At 37.6% G+C, this 22,844-nt stretch overlaps 1 protein-coding gene across 1 annotated transcript in view; it reads left to right on the top strand.

The window, feature by feature from the left end:
• Positions 1–22,844, top strand: part of HMGA2 (high mobility group AT-hook 2) — a gene marked incomplete at its 3' end in the record, with an annotated part of 111,186 nt that overhangs the window by 2,627 nt on the left and 85,715 nt on the right. Inside the window, exons 2-3 of the mRNA XM_082281206.1 lie at positions 150–236; positions 7,779–7,829. Coding sequence (XP_082137332.1) covers positions 150–236; positions 7,779–7,829 — 138 coding nt within the window. The remainder of the gene's footprint in view (positions 1–149; positions 237–7,778; positions 7,830–22,844) is intronic.

The following is a 22,844-nucleotide window of genomic DNA, read 5'->3' as shown; positions in this document are numbered from 1 at the left end:
GGAGTTGTTAAATTTTTCATGTTGCATTATTAATATTATGTTATTTATTGATACTATTAATTCATATGTTTTAAGCAATTTCTCAGTTTAGTTTATCCTTTAGATCATGTGTAGCCTCTTGCCACAATAGCATGTTTTCCTGTATTTAGGAACCAACTGGTGAACCATCTCCTAAAAGACCAAGAGGACGACCCAAAGGAAGCAAAAACAAGAGTCCCTCTAAAGCAGCTCAGAAGGTGAGATTGTTGAAGAGAAAGAATTACTAATGCTGTTTTTTCATCAGCTGGTAGCAAAAAATCCAACCATTTAGGCTGTGAACTGTGGGGTTGGAACTTTTAACAATGGAAGCTACATAAAGAATGAATTTCACCTTTTTAAAATTAGAATTAACCTGAAGACCCTAAGTACGGAACCTATAAGGGCATCTTGGTTTTTTAGTAGTCTACAGATTAGCGAAATAACAATGTATTTCATGAGAAACCATGAGATGTCTTGTATCTAGTAAGGAAATCAATGTTAAGAATATTATTTTCTTCATTAAGATTTTTGTAAGAGGAAGATTAATTTCTTGCCCACTTACAGTTGTTACTACTACAGACCAAATCTGTATATTAAAGCTAAGTGCTTTGTCAAACATAAGTTAATTAGAAGTAAATCCAATTATGTGTTGATGGAAATAAGTGCATATATTGAAATTTACAGCTTTAAAATGTGATGGTAAACTTTGAGTTACAGTAAAAGCCTGTTATATCTTGTTTAGTAATCAGTTTCAAAGGGACTTTTACTAGAAGTGCTATTAGTCTTCTGAATCACTGTTTCTGCTTGGTGGTGGGAGCAAACTTTTATTCTGGTGGTTCTGACTGCCTTTAGATATAAGAGAAGTTCCCTGAAGTCACTGCATTTAGTGCATGGACTTCACATCACAAATACAACATGAAAATGTGACTGAATTTTATTTGAATTGGACAAAGCACAGTATTAAAAAGCTGAGTTATCAAGGCAAATCATGCATACCCTTCTGTAGGAAATATTTTAGTGAAGGCAAATAGTTGTGTATAGGCTTGAAAACAAATATGAGAGATTTGTTTATGTTGATGGTTATACAGCAGTTAGCACTAGTTTACAGGTACTAAATTAGAAACAAAACTTACAAAATCTGGTAGTGAATGTAGTGCTTAAGTGTATCAGTATCTTTTAAGGAGGTTTGTGACAAAACTTGTGGAAGGTATTTGTGTCCTCATCTAATTATGGTTCATTTTTCAATATGCCTATGGTACTGACCATATTAAGTTTGATAATTTTCAGTGTTATAAATTGCTATAGCAACTACTGATAAATATTAAATCATTAGAAGGTGACTATGGTTTCATGTCTGCTTTGTTTAAAGTGTTTTCAACATTTGTTTGAGGTACTTTTCCAACTGTCTTTAAATTCAAAATTGGTTGGTTTTTTTGTTTGGTTTTTTTTTTTTTTACTTTATGGGCTGGAAAAAAAGCAGCATGTTCTGTCAAGAAATCCATGAATTAGTAAAAAATGCTTTACAGGTTAAGTATTTAAAAATCTATCAAAGCCATTCTGCAAGGTAATGTGCTTAAAATGTTGATTTTTTTTCTTTATACAGTAAAAGCATTCCTCAGATTCATGTTAAAATAGTTTATATGTCACTCTTCAAAAGAGAGAGAGCAGTTTTTTATTAGTCCAGCAAATCCAAATGTGAGCTTTAGTATTTTAAATATTACTCCTAGGAGTGTTGGCTTTCCTAGGAGAAACATTCATAATAACATTACATTTTAAGTATTTTGTAAAAATGTGTTTTAAAAAGATGCTTCTAAAAGAAGTATTAACATTATTTCATTTACATGAGTGATTTGGAAATCAGTATAAATGGAAAATAATTTTTAAATATTTCTATTTGTGTAGATTTATCCAATCAAGGGTTTTCCAGATGATTCTGGTACATAGTTGTGCTTTCTTCATCTAATTTGCAAACTGAGCAATTTCATTGTAACATTTTGATTTTCAGAATGCATCAAGTTACTGCTCTAATTAAAGCTTTTGGGTGTTGCTAATGTAAAAAATTGACCAAAGACCACATGTCTTTTTTTATAATAAAATACCCTTTGAGGGGTATTTAATTACAAGTCTTACTGGTTTCTTGGTTTATAGATAAAGTATATAAATGTTTGATAAATGCTCTAAAACATAAAACACTTATAAAGCCTTACTAGAAGAAAGAGACATATCACATTTCAAATAAATATTTTAGCCCTTTTTCCAAATTGATAATTAACCTTCTCTAAAATGGTTCAGCTTCTCACCAGGTATTTCAGAGTATCTTTTAATGTAATATTGTTTCCAGTAGTTTTTCTAACTGTAACAGAGGTGGGAAGGTTTTGGCACTGTAAGAAAGCTTCATTTGGTGGTGAGGCTATCACCTCTAAAAGGAGTGAGCTATATGTTCGAATTTGTGGTAAACATATTTACACATCCATATGCATACATACATTTATTAAGTCTTTCTCCAGCCTGTCTCAGCTCTCAGGAAGAGAACTGGCTATCGTAGCTTAAGCCACTCTACATGTGAACCTGGGTACTATACACCCAACTGGAATTTGCTGGAATTTCTAAAGAATAGTGCGTGCCCTGTGTGTTTCAAAGGGAGCTCATTGAAATGCTTCAGAGTGCTCCCAACATGTTAGATAAACGTCGACCAGGAGAACCCACGGAGCAGCCATGAGAAGGCATTCATGATTAATTGATTGGGTGTTCTCTTGCAAAGCATTACACATCACAATTAAAAATGTATTGCACAAACTGGCAGTGAGTTAAAAACACTCCAGAACTGGAGCTTTGTTTTGTTATACTTCAAGAAGGAAATACTTGTAAATCAGTTGATGGACAATTTACCCTGGAATTGTGGTTGTGTTGTATATTTAAAATTTCTTGGTTTGCAGGAATTTTTTATATAATTTCTTTTTTTTTTTTTTTTTTTTAGTGTTCAGAGCTTGTGTTTGGTCTTAGTAAACTGGCCTTGGGGCATCTGAAAACAAACTGTGCTTGTTAGGAAATTAGCAATGTGAAACTTGACAATGCATACAGAATGTTGCAAAACTAACTGAACAGCTAATAATGTGGCAATTACTCTAATTTTGGGTAATATGCTTTTTTCTTAAAGCCTTGCATATCACATATGCCTAAGTTTTTATAAACTAGACACAAGAATAAACTATGCTTTATAGAAGACCAAACCATTTCTCAATTGTTTAATTTTCACAAACAGGAGGAACACAATGTGTTACCAGATAAGAAGAGGTAAAGACAGAAAAGACTCCTGATCCCCTTGCACTTGAGTCCCAACAATTAGGTTGTTGTTATGCAGGCTGCATCTTTAAACTAGTTATTCTGTTATTCATTTAAAATATTTGAAAAAAAAAATAGCAAGATGTGAAGTGAGTTTTGGGGTTTTTTCTCCCTAAAGCACAACTATTTTTTTTCAGGAAGATCGTAGTAGGGATCTTCCTTTTCAATTTCCTGGGTGTTCTGTGGTTGAGTTTTGTTTGGTGACCTGTGTTCCCAGCCCGTCACATTTCCCTTTCTAGAGCTTTTTTTTTTTTTTTTTTTTTTTTTTTTTTTTTTTTTTGTTAAGCTCCTGTAGTTTGGCTTGACAAAAATACTGTATAGACATAAATAGTTTCCTGTTTGGGAGCAGGAAACACATTTGTGACATTAAAAAAGGAGTAGTAGCTACTATATGATTGTCTTTAAAGAAATTGTCAACCGATATCCCAGGAATACACAATGGTAAAAGTTCTTTGGTAAAATTTACCTTCAGCTAAAATATGTTGAGTTTTGTTGTAGTTACTGGTGTAGTGAGATTCATTGCAAATGCCTACAGAGCTTGATGCATCATCCTCTGAAAACTAGAACTTGTGATTCTGTGTGTGACTACACTTGCTATTGTCTCTACATTACATGGCCAGTGTTTGGTATGTAGAAAGGCATGTCCCTGGGGTAAGCAGTCCAAAGGTAAAAAAAAAAAAAAAAAAAAAAACAACCTGAAAAGCGCATGTGATCAGGACTCTGCCCTGAATTGGTTCACGAAAATCTAGTTGGCTTCTCCATGCATGCTTCATTCATTTTCACCAACACCAGTCATTACAGGCTTAAAGGAAAAACAAGATCAAATTTATCAAGTGATTGTTGCATGGTTATTTCACTGAAAAAGTAAGAGACCTCAAAATCAGGTGTTTTGATCAAGATAGGAAAAGCAGAAGACTGGCTTTTGTTTAGAACTAAAATGGATAAAACAGAACACGGAAAGTGTGATGTTTTTGTACTTAGTCAATGCCTAAGGTTTTTTAAAGAGTACTTTTTGACTGAATAATTGGGTGGTTTTTTTGAGAGGGATACATTCCTGGGCAAGGTCTTTTGACACTGTTTGACAACAGTGATCTTCCTCCTGAGAACTATCACTTGTTTCACCTGACTTACAGCTCTGACACATTTTATCTGAGATCTCCAGCAGATCATTCTGCAAAGTAGATAGAGTTCTTCAAATCTGGCTTCTGTTGCATTTGAGGTCTTCCTTGACAATACATAGATGCCCAAAGAGGACTTCATAGCCATTCAATTATTTATATTTGTCTTGTCTTGTTAATTGCTTTCAGTAGTACAGTCTCAGTTTCTGTCCAGGTACAGCATATTTTTGCAATAGGGAGGCAGAGATCATGGGCAGTCAAGTCTTAGAGTTGCTGAGAGATGCTGTTTGGAAGCAGGGTTTTATGGCCCTGTGGTACAGGGCTTAAGTGGATTGCAAATCTTCCTGAGGACTGTTAGCTGGCTTCCTGGTAGCAGTGACTGGAATGGTGATCTTTGTCACCTGTGATAAATAAAAAGCATTTCTCATACAGATCATGCTTTTAAACATGAGTTTTGGTTCTGTTCTTCAAGTGTGACATTGCAAAAATGGTGTATTCATATTATTGTTTATAAGAAATTTCATATTTTTAATGAAATATGCTTTGTGTTTGATAACATACCTGACCCTTCTTTAAGTTTGGTGATTTCATGTCTTAGCTGTAAAAAGCAAGGTCACGCCTCATAGCATAGTAGCCACCAAATGTTAAAACCCCCCTGAGCAGACACCACCTCTGGGTGGCCTGGAGCTCTCTCTTCATTTGCCCCTACTTTAGAGGCAACACATCAAATAAAGGCAAGAGCCAACAAACTGGAGAGTTTCTGATGATGCAAGAACCGGTTCAGAGGAAAGGCAGTGTTTTAGCACTTTCATGGAGAAACATTGTATTACTGATGTGATACACAGTAAAACATTTCTTCAGGGCTTCAATTACAAGAAAGTCTTAAGCTGTTGGAGAAAATACAAGCTGTATTTTAGCAAAATGCAAGCTAAAAAAAGTCCAGAGGGAAGGAGGCGGAATATTTTCCTAAACGTCATGTATTTATCATGACCACTGTGCTGCTACTACTCCTTTTGTTTGTTCCAGAAGTGTTTTGTCTTTCTCTTCTCTTGGAAAGGAGATTAAAACTTCCACTTTGGAGGTTCTTGTCATTCATTTTCTGCAGTTTAATCTGTGAAAACCTTGCTATTTACTTACAGAATCTTTCTGTACCAAAACATCACCTCTGGTATGCCTGGATGTTTGCTCAGCTCACCTCTGGGAAAGATTTGGTTTTGATAAGAACTGTGGAAATGTTTTTCTTCTAACATGAGGTGGAAGTCGTATACTGCAGGAATATAGTGCCTTTCAATCTGCAAGGTCCCCAAGCACTTGACAAACCATTACCCAAACTAGTCAGCAGGAACACTAGCCACTTCTGACTCGGACCTTCAGTGATGGCAGAGCTCAGCACCGCTCATGGCAAGTGGCCGCACTGTGGCAGTTTATGGCAGGGAGCAAAGATTAGTTTTTCAACGAAATCTCTCACGTTCATGATACATTGTAGTTTAAATTTGTGTCAGGTTTGTAGGGACTTTAATTACAATACCAAAGCAGTTTTTGTTTTCAAAAAGTTAATTCTTTTTGAATTGAGTTTTGGAAAAGGGTCTTTCCTTCAGATGTAGTAATACACAGAAGAAAATAAATAGCATTAGTGCTATAATAACTGTCAAGTGTTGATTTGTTAAGAACAATTTTAACCAATATTTTCTTTATAAGATTTATGACCAGTGTTTAATGAAGTAAACATAGAAGCAGGGGGCTACAGCTTATCAAAACAAAACCATATCTGGTTTTTTGCATCCTTCAGGTTACAAGGTATGAAGAAATTGAATACTTAAGGGAAACAAAAGTCTGAAATAGACAGCTACAGGATATAGCAAATGCACTTTAACAAGTATTCTCTTAAGAGGGTTTCACCTTACATGTAATGTCCGTATAAACGATTAAAGCTCAAGTTTACTCTTTTAACAAGTCTGAGTGATAATTTTGCCCTTTAGGAGTGTGAATTTTATTTTTCACAGCTTTCTTATTGGCAAGGTATTTATTTCAAAGTAATTGCATTTAACTCACAGGGCAGGTTTTTTTGTAGAGATTCCTCCGCTAGTTCCTCAGCTCAAGTTCTCTTTTAGAGAGATCCGATTTACACAGCATTAGGTTACAGTATATGTTACAGCGATTGACCAGCAAGTGATTTCACAGTTGATTTCTAAGGGCAAATCAAATACACATACAGTTAACTGGGGGGGGGGGGGGGGGGGGAAGCCAAAACAACACAATTCATGTGTACTAAAAGTCTTCACTCTTGGGGACTTTGTATGTGGCAAGTCCTGCCCTGACTACAGATGGTGGCAAAATCCTCATCACCCTAAGTGGAACAGGATTTTTTACCTGGTGAAGTGAATGGATGGGCATAGTCTAGTTAGAGAGAATAACCTGAATTTTTCATTTTAAACTCTGTAAATTTTTTAGTGTACTGCATAAATACTGTTAGTAGTAGTATTCACAATGTCACACAGTGGAATTAGTGGAAGAGCCTGTAAAAGAACTTTGAGCTGAGCTCCAGGAACAACTGCTGGACTCACAGAAATATAGCTGTCACTTTTAGGGCCTCTTCCACTTGTTTCCTTAAACCTGGACAGGGAAGGTGTGTTTTGGGCCATAAAAGGTTTACTTACAGCTTAAGGATGTGCTTTTACCTGGAACACTTCAAGTGAAAAGTAGGGAAAATTGTTTCCCAATAATAACACAGACATGTTCATGGTGATATTCTGTCCTAATTAATTTCATGCGTGAATATAATGAGACTAAAAAAAGGAATTGTAGCTGCTATAAACTGCTTTGATAAACTTGAAACAGGCTGTATTTTTAGTTTAGAATCTTCAAGTACTTTTTGATGGCCTGTGAAAGACTAGATTTGATGTTATTGGAGGTTCTCAGGTTTCCCAGTTGTCCCATGTTCCTACCGTCAGCCTGCATGTCAGATGGCTGGTCTAGGCCAGGGCACCCCAGGCTCTGCTGAGGGCCCTGAGCAGCTGGGGGTGTGTGGGCACACTCCTCCATGCCCCTGGACAGAGTGTGGATCAAGGCTGGGGACACCCTTGGGTGCAGGGGTGGCACTGCCTAGCCACACTGGCTAGGAAACGTCAGAAAAAGCAACATAATCACATTCTATCAGAAAGCACATAGATTAGCTAGGGGGCCTGGTGCCACCCAAGAGGTATAACTGTAGCTAATGTTACAGGAAAGGAGTTCCTGGTTACTGAGGCTGTTAAGTAATGCCGAGGTATAAAATATGTTGTGTTTCTTTTCCTTTTACAGAAAGCAGAAGCCACCGGTGAAAAGCGACCTAGAGGCCGGCCCAGAAAATGGGTAGGTATTTTACTTCCGGATTTATTTACTGTGTTATAAAGACTGTTATAAAGTCCATTCTTTTAGAGAACAGTAATTTCATTTGTAAAAAAAAGCATTCATCTTCTGTGTCTCTTTGTTCTGGTGGATTGACTAAAGGGTTAAGAGAGCAAAGAAGTCGATCATGGCTTCCTACCTTTAGACTCTGGTAGTTTGCTCAAGACACTTTACAATTAAATGTTTGCTGCAGGTGAATATTTATGTGTATCTTATCAGCATGAAAAGAGGCTCAACTCTTCCTTCAAAAGAGAGTAACAATGAGATAACTTGTTCAGTAATTGAGTAACAAAGGTTAAAGGGACACTATCAGACATCAGAGGGTGATAAGACTCGGAGGTAGGGTGCACGAGATAAAGTTTAAAAACCGAAATGCTTTTGTTCTACATTGCCTGGAAACATGCATATTTTCGTTAAATCCAGTGAGAAAGACTACAGATGAATAGCAGGATACTTGCACTTAGAATTCAGTTTTCCCATTCAGAGTAATTACCATGCCTCATATATGTGTAGTGACCAGTAATATATTACATTAAAAATTTCTGCTTTTCCTGACCCCATTTAGTCTTTAGATGTGTCTATCAGATGTGCATTTTTGTTCTTCAGCTATGGAAGTGTTTCAGTCTTAGGTACTTGAAATTTTGTGTTCTCACTGACATTTATAGCTAATGAGGGTCTGCCTGGTGCACCTCTCATCTGCATGTTTTTCACTTGTGCTTGGGCTTTCATAAGAAAAGTGATTGGGAAGTCACTGGGGAAATGATATTGAGTATTAAAAGATATAAATGTGTAACTGTGTGCTTCATCACAAGTTAACATTTCTGATTTCCCTTTTCCACTTCCCTTTCTCTTTACCTGCTCAACATCTTTCTTTAAACTTCTTTTTCAAATCCACCCCCACCATCTCAATTTCAACCCCTTATTTCACTCTGTATTCTCTTTCCTCTTGTCAGTCCTGTCATTTTTCCCTCCATTTTGTTCAGTTCTTTTGCATAGCTGTTAAGAGTTGTGAAAGTATATGCTTGCAAAAGCTCAAACAGCACCAGAAGGTACCAAAAACTACAGCTAAGGTTCTCCAGAGTATCAGCCACTAAACACAGGAAAGTTGGCTTTAGCAGCCACTTTCAGAACTAGTTCTATTGCACTGTCTAGTGAATGTAACACAGGATATTTCATTGGAGAAAACAGACTGCTGCATACTAGATGAGTGCTTTATACCTGTAGTTTTTAAGTCAGGCAGTTTTCAGGTACATTAGGAAGCTCACTGGCATTAAAAAAAAATGTGCCTTTTTGAAACATGCCTATGCTGGTGATCTTCTCAAAAGCCACTTGGAGAAGGCAAATGCCAAGTGCAGTAAAACATGGATCTGTTCCTGTCTGCTTCCTCCTGGCTTGAACCTTGCGTATGTGGATAATGAGTGTTGCTTGCTTGATCCTCACCTTGGGTGCAATCCTTGGGAAACAGCAAAAATACCTGGTTTATGAGAGTAATTAATTTATAACAGTCAGTCCATCCCCACTGAATCAGGAAGGTGTGACAGGCGAATAGGGATGGTTGAAGAGTTTGGGGAAAAGGCAGCAGCCTGAAATGTTAAAAAGATTTTCTCTTCCAAGTATTCATAGTCAGAAACTAAGGTGAGTTTTCAGTGAAAAAGGATAACATAGCACTTCTGGCATCTTGTAGGCTACAATGTTTCCCTTCTGTGTTTGGTCTTTATGGGGAAGAAAGAATAGGCAGTATCAGTGGAGGATTCAGTATGGAATGGGCCATTTGTCAGGTCAAGAATCTGATTTTCAGAAATGGGAATTACTGAAATATGGTTGTATGCATTCCTTTATTATGAGACCAATACTTACAACAGTTTCACTTATTTTTTTTAAATTAATGCTTATTTTGAAACTTGATATTACTTTGCTGTTGTGCCTCTTGAAAGCATAGTATTTTCATTTGCTTATTCCGATGATATGATTGCTTCTTGCAATCTTCAGAGATAATGCTCCAATCTGCAGCTTGCACTGAGATAATTCTATAGACCATGAGAATCAAATATGCCATTTTTTCTCCTTCTCTTTTTTCCTGTCTTTCCAGTTTAAATTAAGTTTATGGGTTCTTTCTCTGTGCATGATGAAATGGAGAGTAATGTTGTATTTTTTTCCAAAAAGAAACGTGATTCAATTATTATCCATCATTATGGTACCAGCTATAAGCAAAGCTTATAGTTGAAATCAAGGGAGGAGTCTGCCTGAAAGCAGATGGTACAGCAGCATCCTTTGTTTAGACCTCCAACATGTAGTCAAAAACGTCCTTTTTATATCACCCATACTTCAGTTTAGTCCTTAATGATTATATTCTTCCTTAATCCAATTTACTTATTACGAAGCCTTAATGATGATGGTTCAGTATCTGTGCAATTAAGGAGTGTGTAGGGTTTTTTTCTTGGAAAGGGCAGAATTCTACATTTTCATAAGTTTGTAACCCTTTTTTTGGGAGTCTAGAGGTTCTGTGTCATATGTTGTTCATCAAATTGTAAAGTATTATTTCTGCTGTTTCCTTCAATATGCACATGCAGAGACATACGAGCTAACAGACCATTGTAGAATTCTGGTAGCTGCTCTTTCTGCTGGTTCAAATTAAGTATTTAATGTTTGTGACTCACAGTGTATTTATTTATATATTATTTTTTAGAAGAGAAGTAAATTTTTTCTGACTAGTATAAAACTGAGAGGGGGAGGGAGAGCCCAAGAGAAGAGGGCTAGAAGCCCAGTTTATCGCAAGCATATGAGACATCAGATGATCTTTTTAACTCAATAATGTGTACTTTGCAAAGTTGTCAAAGGAAAGAAGACCCTTTTCAATAGAACAGACAGTAAAGACTAAACAAAATCTTCTGAAAATAAAATATTCAGCCACATAGAAAAGCTTTCTAAATGTGGAGAGCTAATTGAATGAAAGTCCTGAAGATAACAAGGTCAAGCAGGTGAGACATGAACATAGCTGAAATCAGAAACACAGTGCCTGCTGCTGTAAAACTCATCTTCACCGTAGGTTGCTGCACGCATGTGGAACACCTTGAGTGCTGTGAGTCCACTACCTATTAACACTCTTCATGGGGGCCTCAGTACTCCTTAATTTTAGAGGTTTTATTGCACAAACATATTCTAAGCTCCTTGGATGCATGTACATTAGTGTGTTAGGTCAAATCAGGAGTATGCTTTGGAAATGCATCTCCTAGTTTTCCCCACTTAGTGTATGCGTTTTGTAGCAGTCACAGAGCTCATTGGTTGGACTCCTTTCAAATGAAACCAAATTGGAAGATGTGCTGCAGAAGTGCAGTCTGGTAGACGTTCAACTCACAGGACTAGGCTAGAGTGAAATAAAAACCTCTTGAAAGGTGTGTGGTTTGGACCTTAGGTCCTTGGCACCATCCTGTGGTCCAGATTGCAGACACAGCTTTTGATGCTTAAAAAAGGCTATGAAGCAACCTGTTTTTATTAGCAGAATTATTTTATGTAGCACAGGCATAAAGTCAAATTCACATTCACAAAAGTCAGTGAAAGGTTTGTCATTAACTTCATCAGGGCCATGTGTTTGCCATTGAGGCCTGATGCTGCTGCTCATGGACTCAGCGATGGTTTTGCTCATGGCTTCAGATAGCCCTTTTTAAAGAGCTATCAAAGGTTTTTTATTTTATTTCTTTAATTTCTGTATACCTATAATTTGACTGAAAGGAAGGGACTGAAGGTTTTTGAGTAGAGCAGAGGACTATGTAATCAATTGTCTTGCTGTTTGTTCCAAAGAACTGCATTGAAAAGCCCTGGAAATTTCATAGTCTTCTAGTGCTCTCAGACATCAGTTTAATAGAGGAATCTGAAACCCAGTTTTGAAGTTGATGCTTAAAATGGTATTTGTTTTTAATTTCCATTGTTTTTGTTGAGTCTTTAGGTAGAAATATTTTTGCATTTCCAAATTGTTTAACTTGAACAACAGACTCTCTGTGTGGCATGGCAGAGTTGTTCCAAATGTTCAGGGAACCGCCCAGAGTTTTTTACAGCCTTGAGCAGGACTTTGGTGAGGAGCAGAGATGGCTGATTCTATTCCATATAGCTGTTTTAAAAGATGGAGAGACAGAATTCTAGAATTTGCATGATTGTAACAGTAGAAGATAGTTGGTGACCTTCTGACCAGGGACATGCAGGATGCATGTGAAGAATCTGCTTGCGCATCTCATCACTGAAGCCCAAGTACGAACTGTGAATTGTTCAGAAAACTTGCAACAATTTTGTTTTCTGCTAGGTAGTATAGATAGCACATTTCAGTTTGGTAGGAGATAAGAGGTAATAGGAAATTAATTTCCTTAAGCAGATTTTTAATCTGATCTAGTCATGGTCATCTAGACAAGCTGAGTGGGTAGGGGCTGTTCAGCCTGGAGAAGGCTTCAGACAGACCATTGTGGCATCCCAATACCCAAAGGGAGCTACAAGAAAAATGGAGATGGACTTTTTACAAGGACCTGTAGTCAAGGACCAGTAGTGATAGGACAAGGGGAAATGGCTTTAAACTGGAAGAGAGTAGTTTAGGTTAGATATTAAGAGGAAATTGCTTACTGTGAGGGTGGTGAGACAATGGAACAGTTGTTCAGAGAAATTGTGAATGTCCCACCCCTGGGAGTGCTCAAGGCCAAGGTGGATGGGGCTTTGAGCAACCTGGTCTAGTGGAAAGTATCTTTGCCCATGGCAGGGTGTCGGAATGAGGTGATCTTCCAGGTCCCTTCCAACCTAAACCATTTGATGATTATATGATTGATGATTATAGTACTTTTTTAATGAGGGCAGAGTTTCACTTTATACAGAATGCCAGTTCAAGCAGTGTCAAACCACATTTTAAAAAATCATTACGAAAGTGATTTTTCATAATAACTTTTTCTTCAGATTATTTCCCAGCGCAATTCTGACATAGCTGAGATACAAAACCTTAAACATGGAATTGGTGAGATGTTTCTGTGCCAGCAGTTCCTGTGTCAGGGCAAGGACTCCTAATGGTCATTAAGATTTTGAAAATTAGTTTCTGAATTTTGAAGAAATACATACCAAGGAAATCCCATTGCCTTAGAGGAATCATCAATGTTTTGAGGATATTTCTTGCCCATATTAGCTCAGTTGGTCAGAGCATGGTGTTAATAAAAACAAGGTTGTGGATTCAATGCCCATACAGACATTCACTTAAGAGCTGGACGTGATGATTCTTGTGGGTCCCTTCCAATTCAAAATATCCTGTGAATCTGTGAACGCTGAGCCTTTCCACACCTAAGTCAAGTTTCTAAGTCAAGTTTCTGCCTGATAGTGACATACCCTGTGAAGTCATTTAACTAATTTTTCTTACTTTTCATGCAGGCAGTCACTTTTGTTTAATATGAAGTAATGGTCTAAGAGGTGCTTAAATTTGCAGGCTTCTTCACTGGGAGGTAGAGAGAGAAGAATGTTCTGCGATCATAGTCCATCCTGCTCCAAAGAAGGCTTTGTTATAGTAGTGGTGAATTCTCATCTAGAGATATTAATCTTTTGGCATTAATGAAGACAACCTTGACAATAAAATAAGACACATAATTGACTTTTAGGTTAGTGTGAGACTTTCCTCCCTTTGATGTGGTGCTTGCCAGTGTATCCCTAAGCTAGGCTAGAGATTCTGCTGTTACGAGAACATATATTTGTTTAAATTAAGTACTACCAGGTCCATTTGCAGCAAGCCATGATTGAGATAAAATTTAAGTGCATATGTTGGATGATGAATGAAAAAGTTACTACTTATGTAATTATAGAAGATAGCACAGATAAAAATTCAGTTTCTTATTCTTGCAAGAAGAACATAATTTCAGTTACTTTGAGTCTTTACAGCTTTTGACTGCTGTATCTGTGGTGTTATTGCTTCATGTGAAGCACATCATGAAAATTTGCCTATGTTGCTGTTACTTTAATCTGCCAAACGACCTTAGCTTCTCTCTGAAGGTCATAGATACTATTTTATAATTTGGCAATATAAAATACCTTCTTTCTTGAACATGTTCTATGCCTGTGTGGGCAAGAAGGTCACCTGAGAGTGTTCATTGTTTCAGTGGTCTAAAGAGCTTGAAGGGGCTTTTATAATTATGAAAAAAGGACTGTTGACCTCTTTCCTTTAAAATTCCAAAACTTAAGAAATGGATGAAGGACATGAATTAAAAGGCTTAAAATCTTTATACCTATACACTTACTTTCCAGTTCAGACGACCTGTAAAAGAAATCATCTCTCAAAACATGGACATTTTGACAAAGGCAGTGATTGTTGAAATTTTCTGCTCTAACAGATGCTCTTTTTTTTTTCTTTGCCAATTTTTGGTTGTTTGCTTTTTTTTTCTTTTCTGTTCAACATTCTACGAAAGGAAAAAAATCATCTTACATGCTTGTACCAAATGCATTAAAAAATCACTAAAAATATGTTCTGACTCCCCAGTGATCAGAGAGGTATTCGTCTTCATTTCTTTAGATGTTTGTCTAAGCAAACACCGTCCTTCCTTGGAATTTCAGAGTCCTGTTCTTTGCTGCGATAAGTGGATGTGGCAGCATTTATTTGAAAGAGACCATAACAGAAAATTTAGCCATGATATTTCTTTTCTAAAATGCATTTATATTAGCAAAAGTATATTCCACTCATTCTCTAATTCACTTTCACTTCTGTTGAGGTATATTAAAAGATATCATCTTAGCTAAAAAAATATTTTGACTTCATCTGACATTTCAGACTCCTTAAAGGAAAACCTTTTATTCTGTTTGAGGTCCAAAGAGGAAATTTTATCAGGTAAAAGATGCATAAAGTAAAATTAGAGCACCTCTAGTGAAAGGCAAACTGAAATTCTTAGCTATTTTCTTTTTATGATCTCAGATAACAGGTGTTCAAGAACTTTAAAAATTAGTTTTCCATCTGGCTGTGTACTTTGATTTTATTAGCCTCACTGCTCATTTTACCTACGAGGAAACTGAGCACTGAGGCTGTTTGTGGCAACATCAGGAGGCATTTTTACACCTGCAATGTTTGAATTCTTGGGGTTTTTTACTAGCAGTTATCAGTAATTGTGCATCGAAATACCTGACAGAGAAAATGTATCAGGTAAAGAAAAGTGCAGGCACTCATTCTTGCCCTTACAATTCCATTTTCACCATTGAAAATGTTATGAATGCAGAAAGAGAAGCTGGGCCTCACCTCCATTGAAAGTGTACTCCACAAGGTTAATTGCCTTGCCCAAGGAAATCTGTAGGAGAGCCAGGAATAGAACTCGGATTTCCTGGCAGCCTGCCCTGCGCCTTCAGCTCAAGGCCATCCTCCTCCAGTAAAGCTTGCTTGAGAGCACACTGGATGAGGCAGGGAGGGAAACACACTTTTCAGTCTTGTATCTTAAACTAATAGATGTTTTTTACCTGTTTCTGTAAATTCAGGTGTGACTATTTCAGTATCTCTAGCATATGTCTAGCTGGTGGGCAGTGAGGAGTAGGAGTAAGTTATTTTAAAAGTCTATATATCATCCCTGGAGATATTTAAAAGACAAGTAGATGTGGTCCTTAGGGACATGGTTTAGTGGTGGCTTTGGCAGTGCTGGATTAATGGTTGGACTTGATGATCTTAGAAGTCTTTTCCAACCTAAATAATTCTGTGATTATGTGATTCTATATACAGGATAGAATGAAGAGATTTAGGACCAGAAGGGTTTTTAACTGATCCCAAATACAAGCCTGAAGGGTATTTGATGGATATTGATGATATTTTCTCATCTTTGTACCTTGATTACATAGAAGTCCAATACTGACTGATTAAATGACAGATATTGTCACCAAAACAAGATGCCTGGTTCCTTGAATATTTGGGATATGCTTACTCTGATTTTGAGCATTAGCCAATCTGAGCCAAGGCTGTGGGACAGGGCCATTCCAAGTCACCTCATCTAGAGATGGTATTTCCATACCCTGTCTTCTTGAAAGGTAGTGCTGCAGAAGGAATGAAAACCCATGTTTTAATGTGTGATTCAGTGCGGGAGCTTTGTCTGGGGGGTGCTCGGTGCGGGTTCGGACGGTCGGGACGGTGACGGATGGAGACGAGAGATCTCTGTAGTCAGATCTTGGAACATGCGGTTTATTGCAAAGGGCGTGGGTACAGGGGCACTGCTTAGAGCTGCAGCTGGCAGCTCGGAGCAGGCCCAAGAGAGCAAGAGAGTAAGCGGGTAAGTAAAGAGAGAGAGGGGGAGAGAGAGGAATGAGGGTGAAGAAGTAGTGAGAGAGAATGGAAGTAGAGTATAGTAAGAGTGTATAGTAAGAGAGAATAGTAAGAGAGTGTATAGTAAGAGTGTCTGAAGTCCTGGTTACAATACAATAAATCATCTTCTGTACTGAATATTCTAATTGTCACTAACCAATCTAATACAAGATACAAATCCTATAGCATTTACATACAGCCTATAAGAGTTCTTATATTACCATAGAGTGTTACATCTTAACTTCTAAAAACTACTCTTTGGACCCCTTCTGCTGAGCTAGTAGGGTCTGCTCTGACCCTTGGACCTGCCTGCAAGCAGAGGGTATTGTTCAATCAAGAGGGGATTACCTTCAGTCGGCCATACCATTGTTTTCCAGTTGTTCAGTAACTAAGACTTGGTATCTCAAAAGGTGGCTTTCATTTCGATGTCGCTTATAGTTTTCATATTCCCAAAATCTTTTGTCAGGCAATCATATTTATAAGGCTTTCCTGTTTCATCTTCCCCAACAATTCAGGAGAGAAGATTTGGAGTCAAGACTCCTAGGTTTTCTTAAAATTTCTGACTAGTTGTGCCACTTGTTCAACATAATTTAATTTAATTTAATTCTGCTTAACACTGCAAGCCCCCATAGTGCTGTAGCCCTACAGGAAGATATCACATTTTTTCTCTGCAAGAAGAGGCCATCTTATAAATGACACTCGGTCCCTGTGTGGGTGAATTTACTCCTGTCAATTAAGAGTTACCATAATAATTAAAGATGGGCAATATTTTTGGCTTTGTTCTGCATTCTGTACAGACTGAAGCAGGCAATGTGGATGGCAAAGGAATGCAGGGTTGATCCTCTTCTGGAAGACTTGGGGAGATGCTGATACTGTGATAATTAATATTTGGAGAGTACTTCCAGGTGTTTGAATGAAAGTCATTATATGCTTTAAGTGCAAGTATTGTTATTTTTCTTCCTTAATCCTGAGTCTAAGCCTCACATCAAATTACAGTTCAGTGTTACCTTTTAGGTATGAGGCTAGATTTTCAACAAGAAAGTGGGCTTCCTTCATTAAATAGCTGCAAAATATCCTCACCAGGAATCGTCTTCTAATTCTGTAACACACAACACCCAGTGAAGAAAAATATTTTGTTTTTGTCTCTGCTGTTTTGAATTCCTTTTGTGCTAGTTCCCATTTAAAATACAAAAGAAGCATAGTTTACAATAGCATTTACAAGTCCACCTGTTTTTCTGTCCCTGTGTGAGATATTCATCAGACTGCAAAGGGAAACCAAAATAAAAGTAGAGGGACAAGACCCTGACATTTGAAAATTGTGACTTCACAAGCTGTATTGCTTAAATAGTCAGATTGGGATATGCAGTTTAATGATTTAAAGATGCAGTAGTAACACTGCTGCTAGAAGAGGAAGAAATCATTTCAGGTCCAAGAGAATCCAGATATTTTCAGTCTTGGGGGAACCCTGAAATGGGAAACATGGAGGCCTGGGAAGACAACAGTCTGAATGAAAAAGTCATATGTTGAAAAGCATGTAACTGTGGAATGGAGGCTGATAATGCTGAGAGCAGTGTTTGTTTTGCATTCCTGTGTTGCTCTCTGTTCAGAATGGTTCTGGTTGCACAGAAAATGATAATTAGCCTTGCTGTTACTGTAGGCTGTTGGTGGGATATGATTTCCTTCTTCACAGTACAGTGAGACAAGGAGGCTGCTTCTAGGTTGTTTTGATGTTGCAGTGATTTCATTTCAGGAAGGAAGTCTTGCTTCTGCACAAGGGCAACTACCAGCCACCCTGTGCTCACGCGAGGAAAAGGTGGGTTTATTTCCTAAGCACAGGCATCTCAGTTTCATCTCTTTTCTTTCATGGCATGACACTGCAGGCAATCCATTACGCCCAAGCTACAGCCTGTCTCACTAGGGTTTTAGATTCTATCATCCATTCCCTTCCAGGACAGGCTCCTAAAATATTTTAAAAGTCTGTTTATTATCCCTGGAGATACTTAAAAGACATGTAGATGTGGTCCTTAGGAACATCTTTTAGTGGTGGACTTCACAGTGCCAGATTAATGGTTGGACTTGATGACCTTAGAAGTCTTTTCCAACCAAAATGTTGAAAACTGGCCTTAATTAATACTCAAAAATTCTGTAGCATCTCCTCTGCATGGCATTTCAGCTTCAAGAGGAGGGCTGGAGAATGCTTCTCATCCAGGAAAACACAGGAACTTGTGATTGGGACACTTATATAGGAGGTGTGGATTTAAACCTTTGTCACATTTGCTAATAGATAGACCCCTGTGAAAAGTCTTGCTCAGAGATGCTGATGTCCAGGCTGGACCTGAGCCCTGTGAATGGTGCTATGCTCTGTCCTGGTAATACATAGCTCTGAAGGCTTCTCCAGGGATGGAGCTAGATTTTGGATGGCTGTTGGGTGAAACCTGGAAAGGAGTTTTAGTAGGGAGGTAAGGCTTGATGCCTTAGATTATCAATTTTAAGCATGTTCAGCTAATTAAACTAAGAGGGCTTGAAGGTTAGTAAGAAAATACTAGGCACTTAGAGAACTTCCAGAAATAGCTGCAGAGAATAGATGGATCAAACGTCACTCTAGTGAAATCTCCACATACCTAAGATGTTATTTGTGTGTTTTATAGCATGGATGCTAGAATTTTGCTGGCAACAGCTTGCTGCAATCTATTTGCATGTGATTTTAATTCCTTCTCTTGCCAGTTAAAATTGTATTCCCTGTTATTATTGCAAGTATTGTAGAGTTTCAGGGGGTTTTTTTGGCAGTTTGGTTATATATCTGTGTGAGTGCTATTTCCATAGCAGTTTTAGGAGACTAGTAATGAATAATGTATGTCTTTATTCTCCTTTTTTTTCCCACTTCTTTAAAATAAACTCTCTATTTTCAGTTTGTTTTATTCTGTTCTGCCAGTCCTGACAACTATTGAACTGTGGAACTGCAGGGTCAGGTTTTGGTGCTACTTACGATGATTTAAATAATAGTACTGATAAATTAAGTTTGATTATATATCTGTATTGGTGTCAATGGGAATGGTGTTTGGTCCGCAGAGGTTGGTTTGCTTTGATTAACAGTGATTTGCTAATGGTGGCAGTCCCCATTTTGGGGATTCTTAAGATTATGAGTGAATTGGCACAATTTAGGGTTTTTACATCCTGTCTGTTTAGTGTAACTGTTGAGAGCTTAAAAACAGTCAGACTGGTAGTTTCTGTATGCAGCAGAATTCATGACTTTACTTAATATATTACCCAAATCCATTTTGACTGTTATCAATTATCCTAATAGACAGCAATTGGAGCCTTTTACAAGATGCAGTAGAAACACATCTGTGAGCTTCACTGTTATGATCTTACCAAAATTGCATTGTGCTAACATATTCTTGGGGTTTCCTCAGTATTCACAGAGAACCCGTTCAGGCTCTGGCTGCTTCTCCTGCTTTGTTTCCTGTTAATGATGTTAAATGCCTTGAGAAATCTGCTTGGGGACCCTCCTTCCATGTACAACTGTGTATTGGGGTTTTGAAAGAAACATCTCACACAATTGACAGAGTATGTACAGTACTTGGATCAAAGTATTAAATATGTAGAGGAGACAAGGTGCCCTCTGACATGGCATGCACTGCATTATTCATTAATGTTCATTAACATTCATAAACTATGTGGAGGCATCAGAAGTGTATGAAGTTTTTGAGGTACTTCTGCAACCTTCCCATTCAAGTCAGGAATGACCATTCTAGCAATTGTTTTATCAAGCTTTACACATAAGTCTGATTGAGGTAGGTAGACTGACAAATGGTCTGCCAGTGAGACATGATGCCCCTGGTCAAGTAGATTGTATACATAGCCAGGAGATGCATGATAAAATTTCAGGTTTGTTGAAGTCAATGGCCAAACTCCTAATGAAATCCCTTGACTGGATTTCAGCCCAGCCCCTCTGCCTCTACCACTAATGTGATATATGTCTGTGTCTGCTGCTTGGTTACAAGCTCTATGAATTGTGTGAGTAACCATATTTGCACAAAACTCAGGCAATTTGGGGAAGACCATCTATACATGTTCAACAGAAACTTTATGGTGATTCTTACATAACAAGAACAATATTTGACTAAATCTGTGAATACGATAAATTTGTTATTAATGTCAGCTAAGTTTTGAACAGCCACTGCACAAGTAACAAGGGGACTAGACTTGTACAGAGATACACAGAGAAGATTTTTATTTTTGCTTTTTTAATAATAAAGCAACTTGTGTGCCACATAAACAGTAATACTTAAAAGGAGAGCATTTTTCTTCTTTAATAATTTCTGCGGGCTATTTGAAAAGTGAAATATGAACACCTCTGTACTGTAACCTTCAGCAAATTTTTCAAAGATATATAAAGATATGGTTTTCAAAATGCCTGAATTATCTTGCTTTTTCCACATGCATAACTTTCATTAAGCTGTGGTCACAGGTAGATACATACTGAGAGTATATGAGTCACTGAAACAAATTCCTTTCAAGGTGAGTCTGTGTAAAGCAGTGCCTCCACTGAAGTGAATCTAATAGCAAGACTCCAACTTACTTGGTTGTAGCCAGGATTTCGCTCTCCAAAAGCTTGTAAATGGCAACATGTAAATTGGAAACCCTTTCTTAGTTATGTTAACAAAAACTCACCTATTATGGTTTTGCATAAGGGAAAGAATTTGCCCTTTAATCTGCAGTATATCTTGAGGGAGAAGGGTTTGCACATTGTATTTTTTGCTTAAACTAGAACAAATCTTTTAGGTAAAGACAATATTCATTGCACAGAGAACAACAAAGAGAAATTATGCTATAGCTGAAGTTCACACATGAGCACAGAAATGGTTCAAAGTTATGTCCTTAATAATAATTTTGCTCCAAGCAGAAAGCTACTTTATCTCTTTCATTGTTCATTTCAGGAAGTAGGTCTCAGAACCTTTGCAGGCAAACCAGATGCAATCACTTTCCAAGAAAGAGGTTGTTAATTCCATTGTGCCAAATCACTAAAAAAAGCTATTTAAGGGAGAAGTTAGAGTCATCATGATCTTTTCGCATAATTATAAGTCACAGTGGTTTTCTTTGCAAGCTTTGTGCGTTGCAAAGCTCTGTACACCTTTCTTCACATCCCTGAAGTCATTATCTTGAGTATATAATAAATGGGAAGCAGAACTCTAGTGATTTATTTAGCTTTCTCTTTTTTTGGAATTGTTAGTTTTCAGAAAAGCTTTTAGTGACCTAAAAACAAAAAAAAGTGGAGAAATTCTGTCCTTTCTTTGCACTTGTGGTGTGAGCATTCCAGACACTTTGCATAAGTATAGAAGCAGGGGTGAACATAGCTGTATCCATTCTGTGTTTGTCTTCTCTGAGTCAGCATTTGAATCCTTAACTTACCTGCTCTCCTCATTCAGGGCTACATAAATGCCATGTATAGAAACTTTGGAAAAGTTCTCATTTTGAGTAATTTGAACATGATCAGGCTGTTGAAAAATTGAAAAGAGCATTATGTTAATTAAGAAAAATGTCTGAGGGTTTATTTGGAAGATATCTAACAAAATAAACATCTAGTCCAAGACTAACTGAGAATATGAGAAATATGAGAAATTTCATGTAACCTTTGAGAAAATCTTACAGAGTAGAAGACAGGCAAAAAGAAGGAACAAAGAGCCCAAATCTCTGTAAGATCTAGAGTAGTGAGGAATTGTCACTTCTGGATTCTTAGATTGAATTTGATTTCACCAGCTGTCAGCTCAATTGTGTCCCATATGCTGGCATTAGAGTTTTCAGTGTAAGGAGAGCGAGTGCCTAAGTTATCCAGCTCTTACTTTGCATGCCTATCATAGCCCCTCTGCCTCTTGCAGTCTAGGAGACTGAAAGGAAAAATAATTTTTCTTCCTTCAGAAACAAAAGTGGTATGTAAAGCTCTTTTGTTTACAATGTTTATGCTCTGTATATCCAGGCTCGGGGTAACTCTCTTAGTACCTGGGTTAGATGTGGAAAGATACAGTTCAGGAGGTTACATTCCTCTTTTTGGATTTTGTTGCTCAGCCAGATACCTGGGGATCTCCTAGTAACTGGTCCATTATGGTCATCTTGCTTCATTGGAGATGGAATAGCAGACCCCAGAGACAAAAGCCATGTCAGCTTGAGGAGGAGGGCAGAATCATGGGAAGTTTGAAGGCAGTTCAAAATAACTTCATTCCCTTAATATCCTGTCTTAAGCTGTATGATTTTGCACTTCCAGAGAGTGCAAAGAGTTGGACCCACAGCTTATGATTTAAACTGCTGCTGACATCAAGCTTGAGTTTGGGTGGCAACACATCAGCACCATGAATAACTTACAAATTAAACAGAAATTTTAAGGGACATTTTCATACTTGGCTCAAGTGAAAAGTAGAGAATATTATTTGTGCAGATGGAAACGTCCATGCCTGCTGAGGTGCAGTGTTGTCTTTGCTAATCTCAGATATATTTGTGTTTGAGTGTGGATTTTCTCCTTCGCACAGGGTTTCTCCTTTTAGCCAGTCTGTCAGTGAAGTCATAACCCTGCAGCTGACATCATAGTCTGTAATCATGGAAAGTATTGCGATCTCACAAATGCAGTCTCTGAACGATGGGAAAATGAGCTGTAAGACAGGAAGCTGCTGTTTAAACTCAAATCAATGGCAATTATCAGAAACAGA

This window comes from Coloeus monedula, assembly GCF_965178545.1.
Source record: "Coloeus monedula genome assembly, chromosome: 4".
NCBI lineage: Eukaryota > Metazoa > Chordata > Aves > Passeriformes > Corvidae > Coloeus > Coloeus monedula.
This window is presented reverse-complemented; position numbering and strand designations above follow the sequence as displayed.